General features: G+C 45.2%; 1 protein-coding gene across 1 annotated transcript; it reads right to left on the bottom strand.

Moving 5' to 3' along the window:
• Window positions 1-6,123: 6,123 nt before the first annotated feature.
• Window positions 6,124-24,828, bottom strand: TAP2 (transporter 2, ATP binding cassette subfamily B member). Its single transcript, XM_087711243.1, is given in 13 exon segments — window positions 6,124-6,189; window positions 6,191-6,313; window positions 7,217-7,353; window positions 8,446-8,605; window positions 9,858-10,031; window positions 10,893-11,081; window positions 13,423-13,551; window positions 14,718-14,915; window positions 17,134-17,339; window positions 18,776-18,906; window positions 21,606-21,720; window positions 22,334-22,831; window positions 24,665-24,828. Coding segments are annotated over 13 exon segments (2,157 nt in total). The 5' UTR covers window positions 24,696-24,828.
• Between the last annotated feature and the right edge of the window lie 1,319 nt (window positions 24,829-26,147).

Here is a 26,147-nt window from a genome sequence, read left to right as displayed (position 1 = left end):
AGTGTTGCATGAACCCCATGTCACAACTTGGGCACTAAACAAATGATACACTTTGACCATTAGGTGCCATCGAAAAAAGTCCATTCAGAGACCCTTCCCAGAACCCTTTCCAGAAAGGACAAGGGCTCAGGTGAAGTGGGCCCCCCTTGATTTCAGTCTGAAAATGGAATATGATATAACTTATGACCAGATTCCCATAATAGTGGAAATAACTTATCAGCTTATTGGGGATATAGGGAATCAGTGGTTTCTACAATGGTGGTCAGAGAATGAAAATCTGTCAAGCATGGATGCACAAGACCTGAGTAAGTACTGGCACATAGGTGTAACGTGCAACACTAGTGCTAAAGCCAGTTGCCTGGAGGTCTGGATAACCCAATCCAACTACTTGGAAACATATCAATGCCATGCAGGGACACTTGACAAGAACCTCAGCAGAACAGCTATAGCCACCCTAAATACACAGGGAAAGGGAACGGTGGTTCTGGAGCCACTCCTACAACAGGGTAGGAACCCCCATCCCACGTGGACCCTCAGGAGGGTGGGATGGGCGGCCCGCAAGGGAAGGAAAAGGGAGCCCCAAGGGAACCCAGGGCCACAAGGGAGGCCATTACCCCCTCTCCATTGGAATGCACTCAATGCCTGCAGGATCCACAGAAGGACAACATGGGGGGAAAAAAAAAGCCACAAAACCCCATCTAGCACTTGGGGAGAACATGTATTGGATTCGTGGCACATTGGCCTACCAAGTCCTCCCTGTGTTCTTGGATGGATAAAACTTTCGTTCTTTCTATTGCCCATCCAATCACAACAGGTGCTAGGGGTCCTGATGACTCAGTAGGCCCCATCCATCAGAAGAGGAAGGTGGACACAGCCTTCTCTAACTTTCCTTGTAAGGAACTGGCTGAATACGAGAAATCTGACATGTGGAGCTCAGAGAGAATCGTATGCACATATGGGAGGGCCACTTGGGCTGAGGATGGGTCTTGGGGTTACCGCACCCCAATCTACATGATCAATTGGATCATGCATTTGCAGGTAGTATTGGACTTGGCTGGGGAGAGGATTGATAAATCTCTGAATATCCTCTCCAGTGCCACTGGCAAACTCTGTACTGCAGTGTACCAAAATCGATTGGCTCTTGATTACTTCCACGCAAGGGAAGGAGGGTCTGTGGGAAGTTCAACTTGTTTAATTGCTGCCTTCACATTGATGAGACTGAACGTGTCATTAAGCAGCTCACCACAGAAATAAGGCAACTCACTCATGTCCCAGGGCAGGAATGGAAAGGTTTTGATTTAACCTCCACTTCTAACTCCTGGTTCCCGAAATTGCCAGGGTTTCACCCCTCTTGATGGAGAAATGGGCCACTGCAAAGGTCCTGGCCTGGTGGGACGCTCAGAAGAAGGACGCTCGAGCAAATATGTTGGGCTCATGCTTCATGGAGAGGAACCTGCCATTTATGAAACTACACAGTAATCTTAGGATTGGGTGAAGTTTCAATAGGGGGGAATGATACAGCATGGGTTGCACAGGTAAACCCACCAGTGGCTGGCCAGGTTAGGTGGTCTTAATAGAATGGACCTTATAGATTCATTTTAGTTTGGCCTTTTACTCCAGTGCCCTGGAGTCCCAAAGTTGACTTTTAACTTCCTCATATTATAAATAGGGCTGACAGTGTGGCAAGACTCTGTAAAGGAGGGGCACAGGAAGCCAGGCGTGGGGTAGAGATACAACAGAGAAGTTGCAGAAAACTGTTGGTATGAATATCTGCTTTTGTATTTTTCCAAGATGTACTTCCCTGTTCTGAACAGGGGTTTTTACGTTTTGTATGAATACGCCTCTTTAAACGCCCTCTGATTGATGAAGTTTGATTAAAGGTATAAAATCACTGCCCTGGGCATAGCCAGTTCAGTTCAGATGTTGGTGTGTGAACACGCTGAACTCGATGCATCCAATAAACCTGTTTCTCTTCCTTCGTGGTCTCAAGTCCTGATCTTTCGTAAGTAGATTACAAACCACAATCTGCTGCAACAATGCGAAAGGTCCATATTCTTATTTGATCAAGAAGATCTCAGGATAAGAGATCTCAGGTTGTGGTCAGATTAGGAGGAATATTGCACACTATTGCATTTGTTGTTTCCCACTGCAATTTGATATTTGTCCAAAACTGTTTTCAAAAGATGCATTTTAGTCCCCAAAGCATCTCCATTTTCATCCTAAAGTCTCTCCCTTAATTACCAGGCTAGTGGTGTCTTTACTGCAAGAAGCCAAAGAACCTACCACAAAAGCAAAGAGAGATGATCCTGTCCCTCTCAAGAGATAATGGCCCCAAATCTAAAGGAAAAACAGGATGAGATAGAACAAACAAACATATCCACAAAGAAGGAAAGGCCACATCTAACAAGTGAAGGAGAGGAGATAAACATATAAATTCTAATGACAATTTCTCCTTTATTTTTTCCAAGCAGCTGATGGTGATGGACAGGAGAATGAGAATGACAAGCAGCCAAGGTTACTGACATTGCAGAGCAAATCAAGAAGAGGAAGAGGAGGAGATGTTTGGCTATCAAGGGGATCCACAAATGCAAGAGAGAAGCCACAGAAAAGATAAAGAGAAGTTCTTCACTTGCCTTCTTGTTAAAATCCATGGCTTCTTTACCCAGCAAGATCAGAAAGGGAAGAGAAAGAGAAAATACAGCAAAAGAGAGAAAAATGAATTTGAATTACGTGAATATAACAGAAGACAAACTTAAGGAAGACAGCATAGCTCCAGACAGCATAGAAAATACATAAATTATTCCTTCTCTTTTACTTTACCTAAAATATTTCATAGGACACACAAGCCACGTGTTTGTAAAATTTGGAATGGATTGTAGTTTAAGCCAAAAGATAAAACTGTGTATGAAGTGTGGAAAAAGCTTCAGTAGCAAAAGATGCATATCTGACTTGCCATCTGAAGATGAATTCTTCCTCTGCATGATTTTTTAAAATATTAGAATTTTTTAAAAATATTGTTAATTATATGCTCTTTCATTGTATGTGCCCAGAGTCATGTTTTGGGAGATAAAACCCCTATAAATATGAGGAACAAATAAATTATAAATTCACAAAGGGGAGAAACTTTATAAATGCATGCAGTGTAGAAGGGGCTTTTCAAGAATTGCTAGATTAAAGCATCTTTAAAACAAGATTAAAGCCTTGTTGCTGATGGTTCCATGAAGGAAGAGAACATCCAAAGCAAAATTATAGTGGAACATATGAAGTGTCAACATAGAAAAGCTCAATGCTGTAACATCTATATACTGACATCTTTGGCACCAGTGAATTGAGATGGCTGGGGTTGGACTCCTTTGCTCAGGCAATTTCACCATTTTATTAGGATATGTTAAAAAAGAACTGACTTTTCATTTATAGCCAAGAAGTTATCTTACCTCCCACAGCATATTTACCTTCTCAACCAGGAAGCTACCAAGTGTTGCCACTTTCTATCTTGGAAAGATCATTAATTAATTTTGTTGTTAGTCTTAAGGTTGGGTTCCTCTTTTATCTGAGTGTCCTAAAAGTGATCTACATTTTTAAGGAATAGCTGGAAAACAGGATTGGTTTTAACCTTTGTTTGCCAAGTACAGGTACTGTCTGAGAAGCTCCTCAGCCAGACTTTAATAAGTTAGTTGTGGACTGTTTTCACCCCTCCACGGGCTCAACAAAACTTTCCCTTTGTTACTTTCCCATGAGGCAGAAGCACTCATAAAGTGGAAGTAAGGGAATATTGATTAGCCCTATAATAGCAACCTCTATTTGTGCAGTTACCATGGCAATTCTTCCTTACCATTCTTGCTTATAGAGGCATTTCAAGGAAGAAAAATCTTCAATTTTGCAAGTCTTTGAACTTAATTCTTATTAACTGCAATCCTTCTAGTTTCCTTTGTGTATTCTTTGTGGTATCTAAAACCAACCATCACCAGCAATACCCACATTTCAGCCCAGATAGGTGAACAAACAGCCAAGAATGTCAATTTCTGTGTTTTTCAGGTTGTGCAGCCTCTTGAAACCCAATCAACTCTTGAAAGACTCAAGCAGCCAGGAACAACCAAGCAGAAAAGGCAAAAAAAAAAGAGTCAAGAGGATCAACATGGGAGAAACATAAATGCAGTGTGGAAAGGACTTTAGTGCAAACTACTCTGATTCACCATCAGAATCCATACAGGGAAGAAATTATATAAATGCTTGGATTGCGGGAAGAACTTTACTCAGAAAGGACAACTTATTTCTCTTAAAAGGATCTACACTGGGCAGCAACCATATAAATAGTGTGAGAAGTGACTTAGGATATCTTATGAATCATAAAAGGATTCACACAAGGGTGGAACCATATAAATAGACTGTGGAAATAGTTTTGCTAAGAAGATTTGATTCTCAAAGAGGATCCAGAGATGTGACCATATTTATATATGGAATGTGGAAAGAGCTTTAATTATAGCACCTTTACTTTCATAGAGGAGAAACCATATAAATCCATGCAATAAGTTTAATTCAAAACATGTTATGCCTCCAGAAGTTGTAAATGCTCCAATATTGGAGGTTTTTAAGAAGAGATTGGACAACCATTTGTCTGAAATGTTAAGAGGGTTTCCTGCCTGAGCAGAAAGACCTCCAAGATTCCTTCCAACTCTGTTATTCTATTAAGCTACTGAACTTCAGAGGATTCAAAGGTGGGGGAAAGCTTATTGTGTGGAACAGGCAAAAATCTTTAGTTTGGGCTGGAATCTTATTTACCACCCCAGCATTAATTACACCGAGACACGGTTAATGACAACTTGGGATCTTTAGAAAGATTTAAGATTAGAAAGGAAGTCTGAAGTTGGGGAAAAAAAGATGTACACTTAACTTTTATCTAAAAAGATCAGATCAATTCTCCCTGCTTCATAAAAACAAGAAGCAAAATGAGGGTCCTGGATAGACATACCCAATCCTTAGTTGTCACAACACAAGGTTAGGCTAAAATGAGTTTGGCTGATAGCAGCTGCCAGAATTGGAGGCTTGTAGTATTCTATTCGAAGAACAGAATAAAGATGAAAGATGCAGCAGAACCATATTTTGCTGATTTCTTTTACTCCAGTGAAGGTTTGTTTTTTGTAGCCTTGCTTGCAACTTGATTAGTGTATAAATAGAAGTAACTATTACTTTGCTAAACATTATTTCAACTACCCATTGTTTTACTGCCTTCCAATCCATTAATCCCTTGCTCATGGTTTGTTGCCTTAAAACTGAGCTTGACTGGGAAGCTGAAAAATACTTCTTTGAAAGGAGGAATGGCTAACCTACTTTCATGTTGCTGCTGAGAAAAACTGGCGTTTGACTTAATCTAGTGTATAGATGATTGGCTGATTGAATGCCCTCAAGTCACTGTCAATTCTTAACATCCAGATACACCTGGATCCTCAGGGCTTCCCATCACCTTAGTAACTGAATCCATTCCCCTTGCACTGCTCATCCACTTCTTTCCTTCTGCCTTTCCCCCCCAGCACTAGAGCTTTCTCTGGAGCTGGCTCTTTGCATAATACGTCCAGTATGCCTTCCAGTAGTACAAATTCGAATGATGCAATCATTTTGTGGCGCTCTCTAATCACACTAATTTAGACCTATCTATGCGACTTCCATCCACATGCACATTTGCTAGAAATAAAAGGGATCACACAGAACTTTATTTTGTTAAATAAACAGGAAGTGAAATTTCTGCAACCAATATTAAAAAGTGTGACAAAAGAGCAGGTTGTACAAAAAGGTCTCACATACTAAATTTAAAGGACAAAACGGGGGTATTGATGAGTTTGCTAAGTACAACTTGCTTGAAATGGGATTTTGCACCTTACACTGTGGAGTTTCCAGGGCCTAAATTGTTACTTAACACCACATGACTTGTGCCCAGATGAGAAAGACAACCTCCTTCCAAATGGCTGCAATTCGGCAACCCTTGACTGGTCAAAAGCTGCTAGACAGCTAGCTTCTGGGTCCCTCTCTTTTCCTAAGAGTGCTGTTTATCTCCCCAGCAAATCATTCATTTGGCATCTACAAAAGCAGTGCATCCTATGGCTGACATCTCCGTTGCAACTCCAGAAGTCATTTCGCCTAGGTCCTTTCCACCAGTCTGTAGTAGGGGCCTCTCTGGCCCATCAGCTCCGTGTTGAGTCCCATTCTTCACAACCTCCCCTCCTTCCAGCATCACAATCTTGTCTGCATTCTCCAATGTCTGCATCCGGTGAGCAATCATCAGCACTGTCCGGCCTCCACTCTTCACAGACTGCTGGATCTGGAAAAGGAAGCAGTGATCCAGAGAAAATCGTGGGTTCCTTATACACTCTAGATAGAAGCTCCCTCACATTCCCACTGAAAAGTGTTTCTCCACCTTTGCAATACAGTTTGGCCCCAAAGGTTTCGCAGTCTGAAAACCAATAAAAGCCACCCGAATGAAGGCAAGTATATGTGTCTCAGGAGAATGTGGCATGATCCACTTTGAGTTGGTCACTGGGACCAGAAGTTTAGTTTTCCCATCTTTCAGATTCAACCTGGAGCCTCTCCTCAGGGAACTTCCCTCTCACCAGAATGTACATAGCACAGAGGAGAAGCTGCCCACCATTTTCCCTTCCCTTCCCAGTATCACAATCTTGTGAGAATCACTGGTGCAAAATATTCAAATATTTGATTTCATTCTGTAATACACTTTGCTGTTTGGCTATATTTTCTGATTTAATTTTATGTATGGTAGGTGTGAGAAGCCCAGAGTTGGTTTACGACCAGTGTCATGTCAGATTGGTAAAATCAATAAATACATTTACTGTACATCTGAACAAATAAACATTTAGATCCATATTATCTGCTCACATAGTGCTATTGTTCAATAGTTTTCACTGTACATAAGCCAGTAGCTCTTGGAGAACTTGAGATTCAAATCATAATAACTCTTAGAAGACAAGCTGATAAAAGAAAAGATAATTCAATAGAAGAACTCTAAATCAGGAGAGGGCACCCTGATTTTAAAGTCTATTTATCACCAAGATAAACTTGGAAGAAATTACGACATGTCAGGTCAAATAAACCCAGTTTTCCTATGCTGTCACCTCTCAAACATTCAGATTAAGCCCTTAAGCGACCCTAAACTACTCCAGCCAAAGTCCATTCCCAGCCCTTCATGGACACCCCCACACACACTCACTGCATCGTCACTCTTGAAGTCCAAGGCACTTGTGGCTTCATCCAGCACCAAGACTTTCGGGTCACGGATCAGGGCCCGGGCGATGGCCAGCCGTTGCTTCTGCCCAATGGAGAGCTGGTCCCCCTTTTCCCCCACCTCTAAAAGAAGGCAAGCAAGAGAGACAGAGGATATCAAGAACAAAGTCAAGACCAACCAAATCTTGTTGCCCTAAAGGGATGGCAAAGCCATTAGTTGAAGAACAAGGCAAAACCTGACACTCTTTGAAGTGGGAGGGAGACACCACAACTTGGGCAGCTGGCTCTCTTATTTTCAGGGAAAATAAGAGGAGGGGAAAAGACCCCTGCACTTTTAAACAATGGTAGAAGAGATTTTAGAACTCATGATTTTGGAAACGGCGCAACAGTGCAATCAGCTCTTTGAATTCTCTTTTCTGCATTAGTAGTTTAATGATATGATTACAATTAAAATAATCAGTGTAACTTGGAGCTTCACAGATGGTCCTAAAGTTACAAGAGCTTTTGTGTCAGGAATTTTCATTGCTAAGCGATGTGGTTGCAAGGTTGATGTTTTATGACCGCTCTGCTTAGTGAAGACAATCCACGCCTTCCCAACGGCCATTGTTAAGATAATCTCACTGGTCATTAGGCAAGGATCTCCTGGCCATCACCTGCCGGCTCCTCACAAGCAAAGTCAGGCTGTTGGCTACAGGTATTTGCAGGTCCTGGGAGGCTCATAAGGAGGCTGGCAGGCAATAGGTGGCTGATGTCAGAGGTTGAGGGGGGGGGGCTTGCAGCAGTGCAGGAGAGGCCTTTTGGATGTGGGTTGGTGAGGGAAGATACACAGGGAGCCACAGCGCCATACGACACTTTAGCCCCCGGAATGTCTGCTGCCAAGCAAGATAGAGTGGGTGTATGGCCAAAGCAGCACATGCCTCCCTTTGTGGGTACTGGAGTCATTCCTGCAAGGTGGGGGGAGATTTACTCCAGCAACTTGTGACCTCCCATTCCCCCCCCCCCCGGCTTCCCCATTGACTTTGCTTGTGGGAAGCTGGCAAGGAAGATTGCAAATAGGAATGCAGTGCTTGTGGGGCACTGCAACTGTGGTTAAGTGCAGTAGTGGCCAAGCACCCAGATTGCGATCAGGTGAGTGCGGGGGAGGGGGACTTCAAGGATTAGTTGCAACCTCTGTTTGTTCGGCAACACTGTAATCAAGGGGGGGATTTTGCCCACCTGCATCAAAGCCTCCTTCCAGTTCACGGATGAATCCCAAGGCATCGGCTTCTTTGGCTGCTCTGATCACATCTTCCTCGCTGCAGCCTTGTAGGCCGTAAGTGATATTCTCCCTGATGGACCCAGAGAACAGGACGGGCTCCTGGCCCACTAGGGCCACCTGCAATTGGACAGGGAGGCCTATCAGGACAGGGCTGGGCTCAGGGGAAAGCGCCACTTTCCAAGATGGGGCTCAAGTGCACTCAAAGTGCAGCTGTTTCAGGCATAAGATTCACTACATCTCCCAAATGTAGACCTTGAGCTATCTGATCTTTGGAGGCAAAGTGGCGACATCCAAACAATCTCACTTGGTTTTCAAAACTAAGTAGGAAAAACCTGGATGAATTCCAGGTCCATGGCTAGACTAGGAAGGTCATCAAAACATATTACATCGGGGTGGGGGTGCGTGCAACCTTTAGACTGTTGCCAGAGAAACGGTACGGCCTCATTTATAGTTCACAGGAGATTCCAATCTTTTATCTCAGAACATAAACCATGAGCCAAGGTGGCGCAGTGGTTAAATGCAGCACTGCAGGCTACTGCTAGATCAGCAGGTCAGCGGTTCAAATCTCACCGGCTCAGGGTTGACTCAGCCTTCCATCCTTCCGAGGTGGGTAAAATGAGGACCCAGATTGTTGGGGGCAATATGCTGACTCTCTGTAAACCGCTTAGAGAGGCCTGAAAGGCCTATGAAGCGGTATATAAGTCTACTGCTATATAAACCACGTGGGCAAAATATCCTGAATGCCGCACCTTTTTAACCTATCAAGGAACATAAGAAATCCAAAGCCTTTCATCCCATGCATATTTTACTACCTTCTGCACCAGACCAGATCTGAGCCACTTTGGAGATTCCAAGCCCCAGTTTTGTGGCTTTCAAAGTTGCCTTAGCGGCACTGCATTCACTTTTCTCTATGGGAATTTTGGATATCAGCCACACAATTTCTGAAAGCCAGAGGCTCTTTCACTTTTTTTTTTTTTTTGAGGAAGGAACGGCATAAAAAATGCGGTCTTTGCCATAAAAATTAGAAATTTAAAACAAGCACACAAAGAAAATTGCCAAGCATTTGGCGAGATGAACAACAAACTAACAAACTAACAACTAAATAAATGCTCTTAAACCCCAGACAATTCCTGCCATGATCTTCTAATGTGGTCCTGGATACTCTGCACTGTCCCCCACCAACCCTTTTGATATAGATGGATGATATAGATGTTCTTAAACCCCAGACAATTCCAACCATATCATCCTAATGTCATGTGGTCCTGCCTAGTCTGCAGCATTACTCCTCTCCCCAAACCTCCCCAAGTGTAACCCTCCAGCCACCAAAGAGACCTAGGCCTCATCCTGCAGGTGATAAGGACTCCCTCACCTGCTTATGGAGATACTTGTGCTCATATTTCCCAACTGGCTTTCCGTCCAGCAGAACCTGCCCCGACTGGGGTTCGTAGAAGTGCTCCAGGAGGGCGATGCAGCTGCTCTTTCCGCTGCCGTTTGGGCCCACCAAGGCCGTCACTTCCCCAGGGCGGAGCTCAAAGGAGACATTCTACGCCAAAGAGATGCAAATGCATGCAAAAGGAAGCCGGAAGATGCAGCGTTAATGTTATATTTAGACCCCACAGTCTGAGTCTCATACAGTACAGGTAGCCGTTGGCTTATAACCACAATTCAGCCCCAATTTTTTGTTGCTAACTGAGAATGTTGTTAAATGAGTTTTGTTCTATTGCTACAGTTGTTAACTGAGTCATTGTTTGTAACACGGTCGTTAAGTGAATCTGGCTTCCCCATTGACTTTGCTTGTCAGAAGGTTGCAAAAGGGGATCATATGACCCCGGGACACTGCAACCGTCATAAATATGAATTAGTCGCTAAGTGTCTGAATTCTGATCACGGGGATGCTGCAACCTTTGTAAGCGTGAAAAAAATGGCCATAACTCACTTTTTTCACTGCTGTTATAACTTTGGAGCAGTCACTAAATGAACTACTGTAAGTTGAGGGGTACTTGTACAGAAATTGGCTTCGTCTTTTTAAAGGCCTTTCAAGTCTCAACATTCTTCCAATGTTCTTTATCAATGTTAAAGGAGTTGTAGAACACACAACCTACTTAACCAGGTTACTTAGCAACTTTAACAATTGCATTTGAAAGATGTACTGGTGGTGTGGTGGCGCAGTGGCTAGAATGCAGTATTGCAAGCAAACTCTGCCCACAGCCAGGAGGTTGACTCAGCCTTCCATCCTTCTGGGGTCTATAAAATGAGGACCCAGATTGTTGGGGGCTGACTTTATAAACGGCTTAGAGAGGGCTGTAAAGCAGTGTGAAGCGGTATACAAATCTGCTATCACTATTGGTACTTTTGGGGTGTCATGCAAAGCCACTCGGGTGCCTTCCAGCTTCCCATAAGGTACCTTCAGGACCTGGATCTCAGGGCGGGAGGGATAGCAAAAGGAAACATTTTGGAAGGAGATGCGTCCCTCGAGGGTTTCTGGAGACAGCGTCCCTTCTGTGCGGACAGAGGGCTCCCGGTCAAGATATTCAAAGACTTTCTCTGCGGCGCCCACATTGCTCAGGGCATCTCCGTAGGTGTAAATCAGGGCCTGTGAGAGGAAAAGGAAGGAGCGGCAACGTTAAGACGTGAGAGCATCTGCAAAGGGAGGAATACAGCTGCCTACTCTGTCTTGAACATTAAGGATAGCAGTATTCCATTATTTGAGGGGCCACCACAAAGAAGACAGGCTCAACTTGAAAGCTGCTGCCTCGGGAAGAGGATGAACTTTAATGATATGCACAAGTCTAAACAGACTCCTGCTGACCACACAGGTGTGTCCCTGCAGTTTTCTTCACAAGAGTGCCAAACAACCTGGCCTGTGCCTTGGTGGGAGGTTTGTAAGTCCAGCTCAATAACTCGGGATCTCTAGATGGTCTCCTATCCAACTAACCAGACCCAGCCCAGCTTTCTGAACACACCGAGCAGATGCTGCCTCCCGCTGGGTGAGAAAGTCCAGGAGGGAAAAGGGAAGGAGGGGTAGTGTATCTCCTGGCTGTTTCAAGCACTTTTTGAAAGCAACAGAATTCTAGAAAATAATTGCTTTGCTCCCTGAAGAGTTTCAGCCAAAACTACCTTCAATTTTTAACTTGCAACTTGGTGCAAATTACTGGCTTCTGTTCCCAATGGTTTAAAGTGGCAATAAATTACTTTTAAAAGAGAACCTAAGGAAATCTTATTTGAAATCTGGAACCTCTTCCCACACCTTATAAAGATTTCCAACAAAATTAATTGGATTGGATTGGATTTATTCAGTTTGTATGCCGCCCTATTCCCGAGAGACTCAGGGCGGCTAACAATCAAAGAGGGAAGGGGGGGGGGGTACAAAATAGAAAATAAAAAAGACAAACACATTGTAATTCCTTTGTAACTGCCCCCAAAGCACTTTTTTAAAAAGAAAAACAGCCTTTCTGGGGATAAATAACTTAAAGGGATGGAAATAATTTGGGCAAGACTAGAAGCACCAATCAAATTCATAATATAAGCCAGGAGTGGCAAACCCAAGGCCTGGGGGCCAGATTCGGCTCATGGGGTGCTTAGATCTGGCCGGCAGGAACGCCCTGGAAACAATGAAGGACTGGCCCACAGTGCCTCTGCCAGTGAAAAAGAAACTCGCGAGGGCAGCCCTCCAGAGCTCCATTTTCACCAGCAGAGGGTTGCAGGAGGCTGTCGCAGCCGAAAACGGAGCTCAGGAGCCCGTGTTTGCTGGCAGAGCGCATGGGCCACCACAGACGCCCCTGACATGAGAGATGTCGAGCTGGCCATGCCCACCCCCCACCCCGCAAGGTCAAACACAACCCTGATGTGGGTGGCCCTCAATGAAATCGAGTTTGACACCCTGATATAGGCAGTTATTTCCTCAATGAAAAAGCAGGATTTTTTAAAAAAAAGAATGTTTCTATAGGCATCTTTTTTATTTTCTTTCCACTTACTTGCTACTTGCTGATTTGTGTATAATGCAAAGCTTTCTGCAAAAAGGAGTAGCAGTCCCATATTAGCAAAACAGAAACATAGAAGGAATTTGTGCTAATTGTGGCAACCTTCAAGTTCCTAGTCCTTATCAAAATTTCCATGGCACCATTACTGACATGTTTCTTTCTATTTTAGACAATTATTCTTTCTTGAGGACACTGGCAGTAGAAGAGCAGGGAAGTAACTTGGGTTTACTAATTATGAACATCTACACTTATATCATCTTTTCCCTAAGTATATGTCTGACTATTATTTTCTCCTTCTTTCCTTAAATCTACAAACACGAATGCATCCTTTTGACTATAGCAGTCTCTCTCCCATTATCCTCTGCAGCGGGGGGGGGGGGGGTCAAACTTGATTTCACTGAAGCCACATCAGGGTTGTGTTTGACCTCTGGGGGCTGAGTGGGCATGGCTGGGTGGGCATGGCCAGGGCAGGTGTGGCCAGCTCAACGTTCTGCAGCCCGCACGCAGCCCTCCCAGGCTCTGTTTTCTGCTGCCACGGCCTCCTGCAGCCCTCTACCAGCGAAAACAGAGCCCGGGAGGCAACCCAAGCTCTGTTTTTGCTGCCAGAGGCAGTCACTGCTGAAAACGGAGCTCAACCCTCCCGAGCTGCATTTCCTTCCCGAGCTCCATTTTTGCTGCCAGATGCACCACAGGCTGATCCTTAGCTGTTTCCCAGGCAGCTCCGTGGGCCAGATCTAAGCATCTCACAGGCTGGATTTGGCCTGCAGGCCTTGAGTTTGATACCCCTGCTCTGGAGGGCATTCTTCCAGCACCCACTGTTAAATAATTAAATAAATACTGCACTTGATAACTTTTGGCTATTGTGTCCTGCGTTTGATTCCACAACCGCCACCGAAGAACCCAAAGTGCTACAGGGGAAAAAAAAATTTTTTTCAAATCAAAGTGTTCACCGACCTGCACGTACCACCCCACGTTTGCTTGGTAGAGGATGAAGGAGACCAGGTTTCCTTTGGTCATGAGGCCGTTTTGGATCTGCTGGTAGCCACAGAAGAGCAGGATGAACTTCAAGCTCAACTGGAGCACCTGGAGTAGGAGAAACAGTAGGGCAGCCATGAATGGAAAAGATATTCAAATGTCATGATGTGCTTTTGACTACAAAGATTGTGTAAGCCGTGGTTATTCCCTGTGACATTCCATGGAAGTGAAAGCTGGACTTTAAAGAAGAAGAATGGGAAGAGCATTGACAGTCTTAAACTTTGGTGTCGGAGAAGATTCCTCAGAATTATCATGAGTCACTGAACAAATGAAACCAGCATTCTTGCTCAAGGCACAAATGACCAGGCTCAAATTATCCCACTTCAGGTACACTATGCGAGGACCTAGCTTTCTTAGATAGGTATAGATTAACAGAATTGAAAGGGACCTTGTAGGTCATCTAGTCCAACCCCTCCACCCAAGCAGACCATACACCAGATCAATCGGGAGTTCCATTATCAGCTGCATAGGCCTTCAGGAGAGCCTTGCTGGCTGCAGAAGAAATGGGCTGGCGAGGCAAGTGTTGGGGTGTGGGAGGCCTGACTGCAATTGTCTGAAGTTAAGTAGTAGGGCAGCTCTACGCCCCCATCCCACCCCAGCTTAATTTTTACCCGTACACCCTGGCATGGACGGGGTCTTAATTAGGACTTATTTTGGGGGTAGGGCTTATATTGGGTGCACATGTAAAAATCAAGCTAGGACTTATTTTTGAGGAAACATGGTAACACTTCACGAGATCTTGATTCGATCCCTTTTAAAAATAGGGTTTCAAACTGGGATTTCACTGGATTCATTTGTGGTTTGATTTTTGGAAGTGAAGACCTTTCAACCGAAAAACCTTCTTGATGAGAGGTTAATGCTAACAACTACTATGATACAGAGTACATAAAATCTTGTGAGATTGGGGGCAAAGACACCAAATGTTTACAACCTTTCAAGCAAAGTAAGAAAAGCTAGCAAGACTTGACAACCTTCTAAAATCTAAGCCATATTTCAAAATTGTTTTTTTTAAAAAAAAATTGATATCTGAACAGGAATCCTCACAGGTTAGGAATCACTCACTTAAAGAACCTAAGTCAGCGATCACCAACCTTGGCAACTTTGTGGACTACGATGCCCAGAATTCATCAGCCAACATGGCTGGCTTAGAAATTCTGGGAGTTGCTGTCCACAAGCCTTAAAGTTGCCAATGTTGGAGAGCCCAGAGAACTTACCCGTACAACAAATAAGTAAACCATCCTTTCCAAGTCCCTTTGGTTCTTCAGACGGCAAGTGTCCCCCAAGGATGCCTCGTAACGCTCTGACTCCTTCTCCTCGGTGGCAAAGCTGCGCACGGTCTCCATGGACGAGATGACCTCACGCACCACCTCCTCTGAGCGGGCCACCGAATCTTGGATTGCCTTCAGTAAAGCCTGGATGGATCATGAAGGAAGTGGCAAAGTCAGCTACCTTAGGCCAGTTATCTTGCTGGTAGGATGCCCAAATCAAAGTCCAATGCCCTCATTTGGAGCAGAGAAACCCCCCAAAGGCTTCATGCCTCTATTTTATTTCGATTATTTCTCACTTGCAGCCAACTGGATTCCAGAGTGCAAGCTGGAGAGGGAGATGTACCCTCCCATTATCATTTCAGGGGATGGGGGTGTTTCATTTATTCTAATTAAGAGTTGGGTTGTCTACGGCAGGGGTCACCAAACTTTCGGACCTCAGGGACCACTAAATTCATAATTTTACATCCCGTGGACCACCAATATGATTTTTTAAAAAGATAAATAGTATTTAGTGTAATATAAAAAAAATGCAAATATTTTTCCGCGGACCATCAAAATTTTATCACAGACCACCAAAATTTTAACGCTGACCACCAGTTGGTGACTGCTGGTCTACAGAGATTCTCAATCACCCAGGTAATGGCTATCTCAAAGGAACCTCTATCCTAAAAGCAATCAGACTTTCTTGTTTGTTTCTTTTCCTTTTAAAATATTTCATTTCTCATCCACGAAGCTTCTTCAGTTCTAACTGATTGGTAAGGCAGTTACCCTGACTAGGTGGCTCAGTGGCTAAGACACTGAGCTTGTCTATCAGAAAGGTTGGCAGTTCGAATCCCTAGTACAGGTCTCCTGCGTGAGCAGGGGGTTGGACTAGATGACTTCCAAGGACCCTTCCAACTATGTTACTGTTAAAGGTCATTCCCCACCATACAGCTTGGACTGAAGAAGCTCCCTGGATGAGAAGTGAAACATTTTCAAAGGGGGGAAAATTAAGAAATCCAACTGCCTTTGGAAACAACCTCTTTGAGATAAGAGATGGGTTGAACCAAGAGTCAAAGAAATCCAGAGGGTCTCAAGCATCATCATTTTTTTCCATTTTGTCTCCCTTCAGAGTGAGGGAAAACTTTATCACAATTTCTTATTTATATATTATTTATTGCCTTTACAAATAAAAAATTGCAATCCTGCTCGTTTTACAATCCTGTCTATTTCTAACAAACTTTGTTCTAGTATGATCTTTCTTTCATGCCTATTTTCTCAGAACTATTTTTATAATCCTATTGTACGTAGCCCTCAATTTAATACCAGTCAGTTAATGATTGGTCAAAGTAGTTTTCTGCTTTTAAAGAATTTCTGGCTGTCGTAAAGCATTGCTCCCCACCTGCGATCACATGACCACATTTTTGGCAGGTGGCAACTAGCTCACATTGACAACTGGTTGCTGAACTCCCCATGATCACCATTTGAGATCTTCTCTGCCAGTTTCGGCAGAAACTGCAAAAACCGGCAAGGAAGGTTGAAAGTGAAAAAGAGCTGAAATCCTGAAGATTTCAGTTCCGTTCCTGCAGCCCACTGAAGAATTTCCCGTCAACGCTTGGAGGGCAGCTGAAATTCTTCATTGGGATGGAGGAGCATTTGAGAGTGAAAAAAGCCTCCAACTTTGCGCAGAGATTTGCACACATTTCAGCTATAGTATGCAGCATTTTTGCTCCATCTTCTTAATAACTTGGGAAATCACTTAATGACCACAACTGGGAATGCCAGGATAGCAGACATAATCAAAATAATCATGTGGCCATCTTGCTTAATGACCAGTTTATTAAATACCCCAGATTCCAGTCCTAACTGTGATCACAAGTTGAGGATATATTGTAGGAAGTCCCTCAGCTTTTCTCCTATATTTTTGTCTGCCTCTACTTTCTTCTCGTCTTGCCCCAACTCCTTCTCTCTCTCTCCTTGTAGCTATCAGTAGGCGGCATCTCATCCTCCTTCTTTTCACCTGAAGACATGGCCAGGGACACAACACAATCCCTTTTCTTTCAGTCCAGGAAGAGGAAACCAGGCCACACAACCAACAACCAATCCTTTTGTATAAGCCACACAGACAGGGGAGTGAATTTTAATCACATGGCTGCCGTCTTGCTTTTTCTGGCCCTCTGGAGATGCCACCGTGTTCTGGTGCTGCTCAGCTCCCTTGAAGTCTCTTTTTTCTTCTGCTCTCTGGCTTGTTTTTCCTTTCCATGAACTGGCTCATTCCCTCCCTCACCCAAGTTGGGACTCCTTCACTGCCTGCAATTGACTAGAGAAACCCAGAAGTGTCCGCCATTCCCTCTAGGCCGCCTTCTGCCTTCATGATCCCTACCTGGTGTCGGGCATTGTAGACCTTCTGGACGGCCATCATGAGTGGGGTCTCGATCAGCATCAGCAGCGTCAGGCGCCAGGACAGGCCGATCATGAATACGTAGAGCCCAACGGACTTGACCAGGGTGCGCAGGAAGACATTGGTGTTGAGCGGCACCGAGCGGCTCATCATAGATGTGTCTTTGGAAAGGCGGGAGGTCAGTGTCCCTGTGGGCAAAGAGATATTGTTCAACAAATGCCATACTGGCAACACAGGAAGGGAGATTATAGGAAATAGTCCATCCACCACCCTCCTGGGAAGAGGGCAAAGTCATGGACATAGCATCAAAAGATACAGTATCCTCTTTGTAATGAGTCACCATTTCTACCTAAATCCAGACTACACCCCTAGGATTTCAGGATAGCTTCCTATCCAAGGAATAACAGAGTTGGAAGGAAACTTGAAGGTGTTGTAATCCAACACCTTGCTCAAGCAGGAAACCATATACCAGTGATGGCAAACCTTTTTGTTGTTGGGCACCAAAAATGCAAGGGTGCATGTGCCGGCACCCATAATGCAAAGCGCATACCCGCCTTCATGCACAATCCCCCCCCCGCTCCTCACCCCCACGCACACCGCACTGCTCACTTCCAAACTGAGCTTGTTATTTCCTCTGGGGGGCCAGGGGAGGCCATTTTCACCCTCCCCAAGCTCCAGGAAAGCCTCCGGAGCTGGGGAAGGGTGAAAAACAGACCCAACGGGCCTACCGGAAGTTTGGAAAAGATCCGTTTCCGGCTTCTGAGGGAGGCCGTTTTTGCCCTCCCCAGGCTCCAGTAAAGAATCCGGAGCCTGGGGAGGTCAAAAAATGGACCCAATGGGCCTACTGGAAGTACCACCTCCTCCAGCCCTCTGGAAGGCTGAAAATCAGCTGGCCAGCGCGGGCATGCGTGCTGGAGCTGATGGCTCCTATGCCAGCAGATATGGCTCCATGTGCTACCTATGGCAAACATGCCATAGGTTTGCCATCACAGCCATCTACCATGTCAGTCAAATCTCTTCTTAAAAACTTCCAGTGTTGGAGCACCCACAACTTCTGGAGGAAAGTCCTTTCACTGACATCTGAGTGTCGTTTTTTTTTTTTTAATCAGCCAAGGGTTGCGTTTCTCTTGGGCAGATAAACACTTCCTCCCAGCCAATTTTTGCCCATCTTTTAAAAAGCTGATTAAGCTTAAATCTGATTAGCACTTGAATGGGAGAGGCCAGGATTGCAGATCGGACTGAAAAGGTGGGAGAAAAAGAACATCTCAGGAGAAAGCCGGTGGAAACTACTTCTTTATGGCCGGCAAGAAAAAAAACAGAGTTGTGACCATGTAGTCCCAGGAGCTGAGTTCATCCCAAAACAAAGCCCAGCCATAGTATTATTCTGCTCAAAAAGCTAGGCAAGATGAGACCTGGTCAAAACAAGGATGGGAGGCCACCAGAAAATCCCAAGGGTATGTGTGCGGGAGTGAAAACAGAATGGTGCGCTGGTGAAGTACTTCCATCTTTTTCCCGAAAATATTACATGAATGGTCTGCAGAGTTATCAAAGACAGGCTTCACCTGAGAGAATCTTTTTCCTTGACACAGTTCCAGAAATAGCGGCTGCCTCTTTGGGCCCTCACCTGTTTTCACCTCCTGGAAGAAGGCCAGGTCTTGCCGCACCAGAGAAGAGAAGAGTAAGTTGCGAGTCCGGATGACCATCCGGGAGATGGTGATCATGAAGAGCCCCCCACGGCAGCTGGCAAAGGTGGAGCTAGAAGGGAAACAGCAGGGGGGATTGGTTCCTGCTCCACCAATGGAAACAAGAGTCAAAGCTCCATGTATAAGCACCTACTGGATTTGACCCAGGTACAAAAGGAAATCACTGACAGATCTACCCCACCATTTGAGATCACCATATTTTTCAGAGTGTAAGACGCACCTTTTTCCCTCAAAAAAGAGGCTGAAAATCTGGGCGCATCTTATACACTGAATACAGCACTTTTTTGCCTCCCAAAACTCTACCCCCTTCACCAAAATGGCCGATTTTTTAGCTTTTAAATGGCTTTCAGAGAGCTCCTGGGGGCTGGGGAGGGCAGAAATGAGCAAAAAATGACCCATTTTTAGCAGTTAAACTTATATACCGCTTCATAGGGCTTTCAGACCTCTCTAAGCGGTTTACAGAGTCAGCATATTGCCCCCAACAACAATTGGGGTCCTCATTTTACCCACCTCGGAAGGATGGAAGGCTGAGTCAACCTTGAGCCGGTGAGATTTGAACAGCCAAACTGCAGAACTGCAGTCAGCTGAAGTAGCCTGCAGGGCTGCATTTAACCACTGCGCCACCTCGGCTCTGTTTGCCCCCCTCTCTTTTTGCCCCCCCAGCCCCCAGCAGCACTCTATAAGCTTCCTAAAGGCTTTCCATGCCCTTTTTTTGACAAGAAAAATGCCCTTTTGCAACAAACGAGCTGGTTTTGCTCATTTTTGCCCCCCCACCCCCCAGGAGCACTCTACAAGCCTCCTAAGAGCTATTCATGCCCTTTTTTAAAAAATGAGTCCGTTTTCACGAAAAATGGGGCATTTTGGGGAGGTTTGCAGTGTGCAAAAACTTTTTTTATAATTTTCCTCTTCAAAACATTGCTGTGTCTCATACTCTGGTGAGTCTTATACTCCGAAAAATACGATAAAATAACTCTCTTCCCCATTTTGAAAAAGCACCAGACAGCTTTCATTTTGAATTAAAAACAGCAACAAGATCCCTGATACAAGCCTAAGCTCTGATGTAGATGAAGCACATTTTCCTGCTGGCTACTGGTTCCTAAAGGGGCCATTAATTAATGGATTAATAGCAATAGCACTTCAACTTATATACCATTTCAGTTTAAAGCCCTCTCTAAGCGGTTTACAGAGTCGGCCTATTGCCCCCAACAATCTGGATCCTCATTTTACCGACCTCGGAAGGATGGAAGGCTGAGTCGACCTTGAGCTGGTGAGAATTGAACCCCTGGCAGTCAGAATTAGCCTGCAATACTGCATTCTAACCACTGCGCCACCACGGCTCCTAAGATTAAGTTCATTATTTATTTGGATCTTTATTATAAATTCTTTTATGTTTATTTATTTTTTTGTTTTTCAACGCTAAGCTCTTGCACTCCTTAAAAAGCATAAGAAACAAAGAAACAGCAAAATAACAGTTATTATCGTCATCCCTTTCCTGTGAAGGACTAAAAGCAATTGCGCTTATATACCGCTTTCACAATGCTTTTACAGCCATCTCTAAGCGGTTTACAGAGCCAACCTATTGCCCCAAACAATCTGGGTCCTCATTTTACCCACCTCAGAAGGATGGAAGGCTGAGTCAACCTTGAGCCTGGTGAGATTTGAACTGCCAAATTGCAGGCAGCCGGCAGTCAGCAGAAGTAGCCTGCAGTGCTGCACTCTAACCACTGCACAACCTCGGCTCTGGAAGGGACTGGGAGTGGCTTTGAACTGTGTGCATTCCAGAGCCATAAACGCCGCAGATACATTACTCACTCCAGAAAAGCGGAGGAGGCTCCATTATCCGTGACTTAAAAAAAAAAAAAGTCAAGTTTTGCTTCAGGAGAACTCTAGAGAACAAGCTGATTTCCAATCTTTCCAGCAGCCTGAGTGACAGGTACACATAGCTTCATTTAGGCCCCACCTGGTCTTTGATTGGCAGGTGAAGAGGGAAGAGGTACTTCCCCCAAAGTAGGTGGCACACATGTAGCCAGCATCAAAACGATAGTTGCAGGAGGGATCTGGCAGAGCTGAGTTGATTTCAAAAAGCTAAGCAGCATCAAATTGGCTGGCATTTGGATGGGAGGCCACTAGGAAACCCCAGAGCAGAGATTACGCTGGGAAGTCAAAACATATGTCCAAAGAAGGCAACAATCAATAGTTTCCTTAGTGTTGTGGCCCACCAGCGGCCAGTAGAGCTGGCAGCAGATTTGGACAATGAGGAGGTTGGGGAGGAACATGGGCCAGTCCTGGAGTCTGGGGAGCCTCTGATGAGGGCTCTGTGTCGGAGGCAGAGAGAGGGCCAGGGCCATATGTCAATTATCATCTGCCTTCAGTGTCAGAGATCAGTGAGGCAGATGAACAGCTGGAGCCTGTTTCCAGAGTGCGCTTGCACAGAGTTGCCAGACAAGGGAACAGCTAAAGAACAGGGGTCGACTTGGGAGTAAGGTTAAAAGTGGATGATGAATGGCCCCTCCCAGAGTAAATAAAAGAGGAGCGGAGGGTTTTTTGTCAGGACAAGGAGTTTGCTTCATGCTCTGGTGAAGCCTAGGTCAAAACACTTCGAGCTGGCAAGAAAAAAAATACCTCACCATCTTCATTCAACATGATCACTCCCTTGTACCACCTTGTGGTCATAATGCCAGGTGACAACAGAATATTAATTCCAAGCCTTCTTAAGGGCAACTGCAGCAACGGGGCCTGGAATAAGCTCACCTTCCAAATGAGACCAGTAAGAGACAAAAGATGGCCGTGTAAAAGGCTTCTGCGTCATATTTGGTGCCCAGGATGTCAATCAAACGCCCGGTGTAAAAGGGCATGAACATGTCACCTGCAGGTTGGCCAAGAACAGAGAAGGTGATGTACGACCTCAATCAGGAAAGGCAGCTTACCTCCCTCCCCCCCACCACACACACAAACATTACAAATTTCCTCTGGACATCATTCTGTGAAATGCAAAGAAATCTTGAGTTGTGCCCCAGTGTCCCTGCCGCTAGTGGGAGAACTATGGAAAGGGTGGGAAAGTCCCTCAGGATGGGAGAAAAACATGGGAGAAGAAAACATGCTTGAAGTGTTGAATGGGAGAGGATTTTAAATGATCCAGGATCTGTCTACATCTCTTTTCATCCTGGGACAAATGACACACTTGGGAAACCAATCAGCAGGTACGAAGGAGGCAGGGGGAAATGGCTGAAGCCTCCAGAAATCCTGCTCTGTGCAGGAGGCAACCGAGAGGCGCATTGGACAGATTCAGGGAGAACATCGAAAGCAGCAGCAGGATTTCAAAGGCTGAGAGTGGGTCTGTTAAAGACCTTCTGGCAACCATCTCACAACTGAATTATTTTATTTTCTTTAGTGTGTGGTGTGTGATTCCAGCCCTGGGGATTCTTTGGGGTTCATTTATCCTGCAGCACAGATAACGATTTCACTCCGCACAAACTCACCAATCACCGCCAGGATGAGGAACAAGAAAGCGCCAGTGAGATACAGCTTGTCTGGACCGAAAAGTCTGAGCATCTTCCAAAAAGTGGCCTTGTCTTCTTTCCGGGACTCCTCTGTGCTTCGCCCTCCTGCCAGGATCCCCCAGAGGAGCTGGGAGAAGCCCACCGCCCCATAGATTGCCAGCCACCAGGACCAAGCGGCCGAAGAGACCAGGAGGGGAGGGTCCCCAAGCCAGTGTCCCACCAACAGGTACAACGGGGGCAGGATGCTGACAGCAGCCACCGTGAAAGAGGACATCGGGGAGGCCCCACCCACAGAGAGCAGGCCCCTGACCCCCCAGAGAACCAGCAGGCGCAGAGCAGCTTCCATCCAAGCTGCTGTGGTCCCCAGGGGGTCCATGGAGGGGCCCCATCCAGCCAGCAGGGAGAGCAGGATTCGGTCGCAGAGAAGCAGGGGAACAGTCTGAAACATGACAGGAACCAGCATCTTACTGACGGGCTCTGGGAAGAGAGGGAAGGATTACAGTTATCTGAATCGGAGGATTATGGATTTAAGAGGAGGAAGAGGAAGAGGAGGAGATGAGGAGGAGGAGGAGGAGGAGGAAGAAGAAATCATCATCATCATTTTTGAATGTTCAGTTGGCTGAGTTCCATGTTTAATGAATAAAGTATATAATAATAACAATAACAATAATAATAATCATCATCATCATCAGAGGATTTTTCGATTTTGGCCTTAATGGCATTTGTGCGGATAGCTTGCTGCGCAAGAACAAGCTATCCGCACAAATGACATTAAGGCCAAAATCGAAAAATCCTCTAATGATGCCAAATGCAGACTCTGCAAAGAAGTTGATGAAACTGTTGATCACATACTCGGCTGCTGTAAAAAAAATCACGCAGACTGATTATAAATTGCAGCACAATTCAGTAGCACAAATGATCAACAGGAATTTGTGCAAAAATTATAATATTAAAACAACAACAAACTGGTGGGAACATAAGCCTGAAAAAGTCACTGAAAATCAGATGGTCAAGATCTTATGGGATTTTCGTATACAAACGGACAAAATACTGGTGCATAACACACCAGACCTCACACTGGTTGAGAAAAATAAGGTTACAATCATAAACATGGCAATACCAGGTGATATATTGGTGAAAAAATTGCGAAATACCAGGACTTAAAAATCAAAATCCAACGATTATGGCACAAACCAGCAGTGGTAATTCCAGTGGTAATCGGCACACTGGGTGCTATTCCAAAAGCACTGGAATTACATTGAAAACAGTTAATAATTGACAAAATCACCATCAGTCAAATGCAAAAAGCCGCACTGCTTGGATCCGCACGCATATTACGAAAATACGTTACGAAGTCCTAGGCCCCTGGGTGGGGCCCGACTAGTAATCAATGCCAAATCCGGTGAAAAGACTGGCCGATGTGATACAATTGTATAATAATAATAATTCTAAAATTTGGAAATTGTAAATTTATCGGACTTGGACATTCTGACTACCAAAACCACCCTACTTGGAACAGCTTATATCCTCCAATATTACCTTAGCAGTTCCTACGTCCTTGGTTAGGAGTCCAGCTGTTGTGCTATCAACCAGCCTCAAAGGCTGTGAATCTCACCAAAGATTAACCAAATAATAATAATAATTATTATTATTATTTAAGAGGAGGGTCACTGCATAAGACCTTTGGCTCCTCGATTCAACTAAATTGCCTCCCAATGCTGCATCTAATCAGCTGACTTCCCAGCAAAAGATTCCTTGGCTGCAGCCTAACTATTCATACTCTGAGTGCAGGAAGTCTCGGGACAATTTCGGGAAAGATCAAATTCACAACAACGAAGCCTTCTCTGGTTACAGGACACTTCACGAAGCCTTCTCTGGTTACAGGACACTTCGCTGCGTGTTTTATTCTGCGTTCTCAGGTCCCAACAGGCACCCCAGCACCGCTCGGGAAAGCCGAAATTCTTCAGTGACTTTTTCTCGGGAAGAAAGAACCAGATCGGTTCTTTAGGCTAGAGAGGATCTGAACCCCGCTCCCATCCTCCGGAGTAGAGGCCCGAGTAGAGGACCCCAAAAGTTTAGTTCCTGCGCAAAGCAGGACGAAACGCGTCCGGTTAGTTCTTAGCGGGGCAGGAAATCGGGGCTCATTACGCAGCTTCCTAAAGGAGGAGGTGGACTGCGCGCCCCTAATCCGCACCCAACATGAGCAGCCCTGCTGAATGGGAATGATGGGGAGTGGAGTCCCCCGCAACTCCGGAACCGCTCGATCGTCCAGATCAGTGTAACCCTCCGCCCTTTTTTCCAGTTTCTCACCTTCCTGACGCGGCCGGGAAAGTCCTTCCATCGCGGGCGTTTGGTCCTTCTCAATCCTGAAGCCTGCTTTTAGCCGGGCCGAGCTTGACTTCGCTCTGTCCCCAAAATTCGCCGCACCTAACCGCCCACTCCTACGCGGAGTCAAAAATCCCCCAACGCGCCGCTTTTGCTTTCGATTTCAAAGGAAATCCCCTTTCCGCCAAGCTTCTTCCACCACAGTGACCGCCAGATGGCGTCCGCGTTCCGCTGTACAAGCCTAATAGCGACCGACCTCCTCCTCCTCCTGTTTTCCCTTCACCCTCGTGATTTCTTGAATCGGAGTCGGTTGGATAAGTTGCCTTTTGTCTACGTGTCATAATTGAGTGTTAAACCCCGACCGTGGCTGAGTCGTGCATGGCGTTATTCATCATTACAGGTACCCCTTGACTTAGGGCCAAAATTGAGCCCACATTTTCTGTGGCTAAAAGAGACATTGGTTCAGTGAATTTGGCCTCAGTTTACGACCTTGCTTGTCGCAACCATTAAGTGAATCACTGCCGTTATTAAGTTCATTAGCATGGTTGTTAAGTGAAACTGGCCTCCCTGATTGACTTTGCTTGTCAGACCTTTGTGGGATCACATGATCCTGGTACAGTTCAACCGTCGTAAATACGAGTCAGTTGCCAAGTGGCTTGTTAGATAGGGTGAATGGATGAGACAGGACTCAGGCTTCAGTGACAAACAACAACTCTTTATTAGACAACTACAGTATTTACAAAGCCGGCCCTAGCCTGTCTGACAGCTAGCCCTCTTATCGGCTTTGAAGATTTCCCCGCCGGAATGGAGGACCTTGGTGAAGCCTATTGCTATAGTTTCAATATGTAACCCAGCTGAATGTTGATCACATGACCATGGGGATGTTGCAATGGTTATAAGTGTGAAAACGGTCATAAGTCCCTTTTTTCAGTGCTGTTGTAACTTTGGGCACTAAACAAACTGTTGTAAGTTGAGGACTACCTGTGCACTATCCCGTGGTTTCCTTAAGCCAGGGTTCAGTGAAGAAGACACAACCTGTTGTTCTTCCAGCTGCCCTTTGGACAGTCACCCATACGATACCTTGGTCACCTCACACTGGACAAGCTGCAGCTGGTCCAAAATGCAGTGGCCTGGACAGTAACAGAACAACAGAGTTGGAAGGAACCTTGTAGGTCATCTAGTCCACCCCCCCTTTCAAGCAAAAGACCCTACACTATTTCTTACAGATGATAGCCATGATGAAGCTCCCATAATTTCTGAAGGAAGCTGTTCCATTGGTTGATTATTCTCGCCGTCAGAAAATGTATCCTTATTTCTAGGTTGAATCTCTCTTTGGTCAGTTTCCATCCGTTATTCCTTATCTTCAGGTGGCTTGGAAAATAGCTTGACCCCCCCCCCTCTCTGTGGCAGCCCCTCAAATATTGGAAGGCTGCTATCATGTCTTCCCTGGTCCTTCTCTCCACTAGAC

This window comes from Thamnophis sirtalis, unplaced genomic scaffold (genome assembly GCF_051295495.1).
Source record: "Thamnophis sirtalis isolate CommonGarterSnake01/CBP01778 unplaced genomic scaffold, rThaSir2_p1.2 scaffold_3, whole genome shotgun sequence".
NCBI classification, from domain to species: domain Eukaryota; kingdom Metazoa; phylum Chordata; class Lepidosauria; order Squamata; family Natricidae; genus Thamnophis; species Thamnophis sirtalis.
The sequence above is the reverse complement of the archived record's forward strand: the minus strand, read 5'-3'. Positions and strand labels throughout refer to the sequence as shown.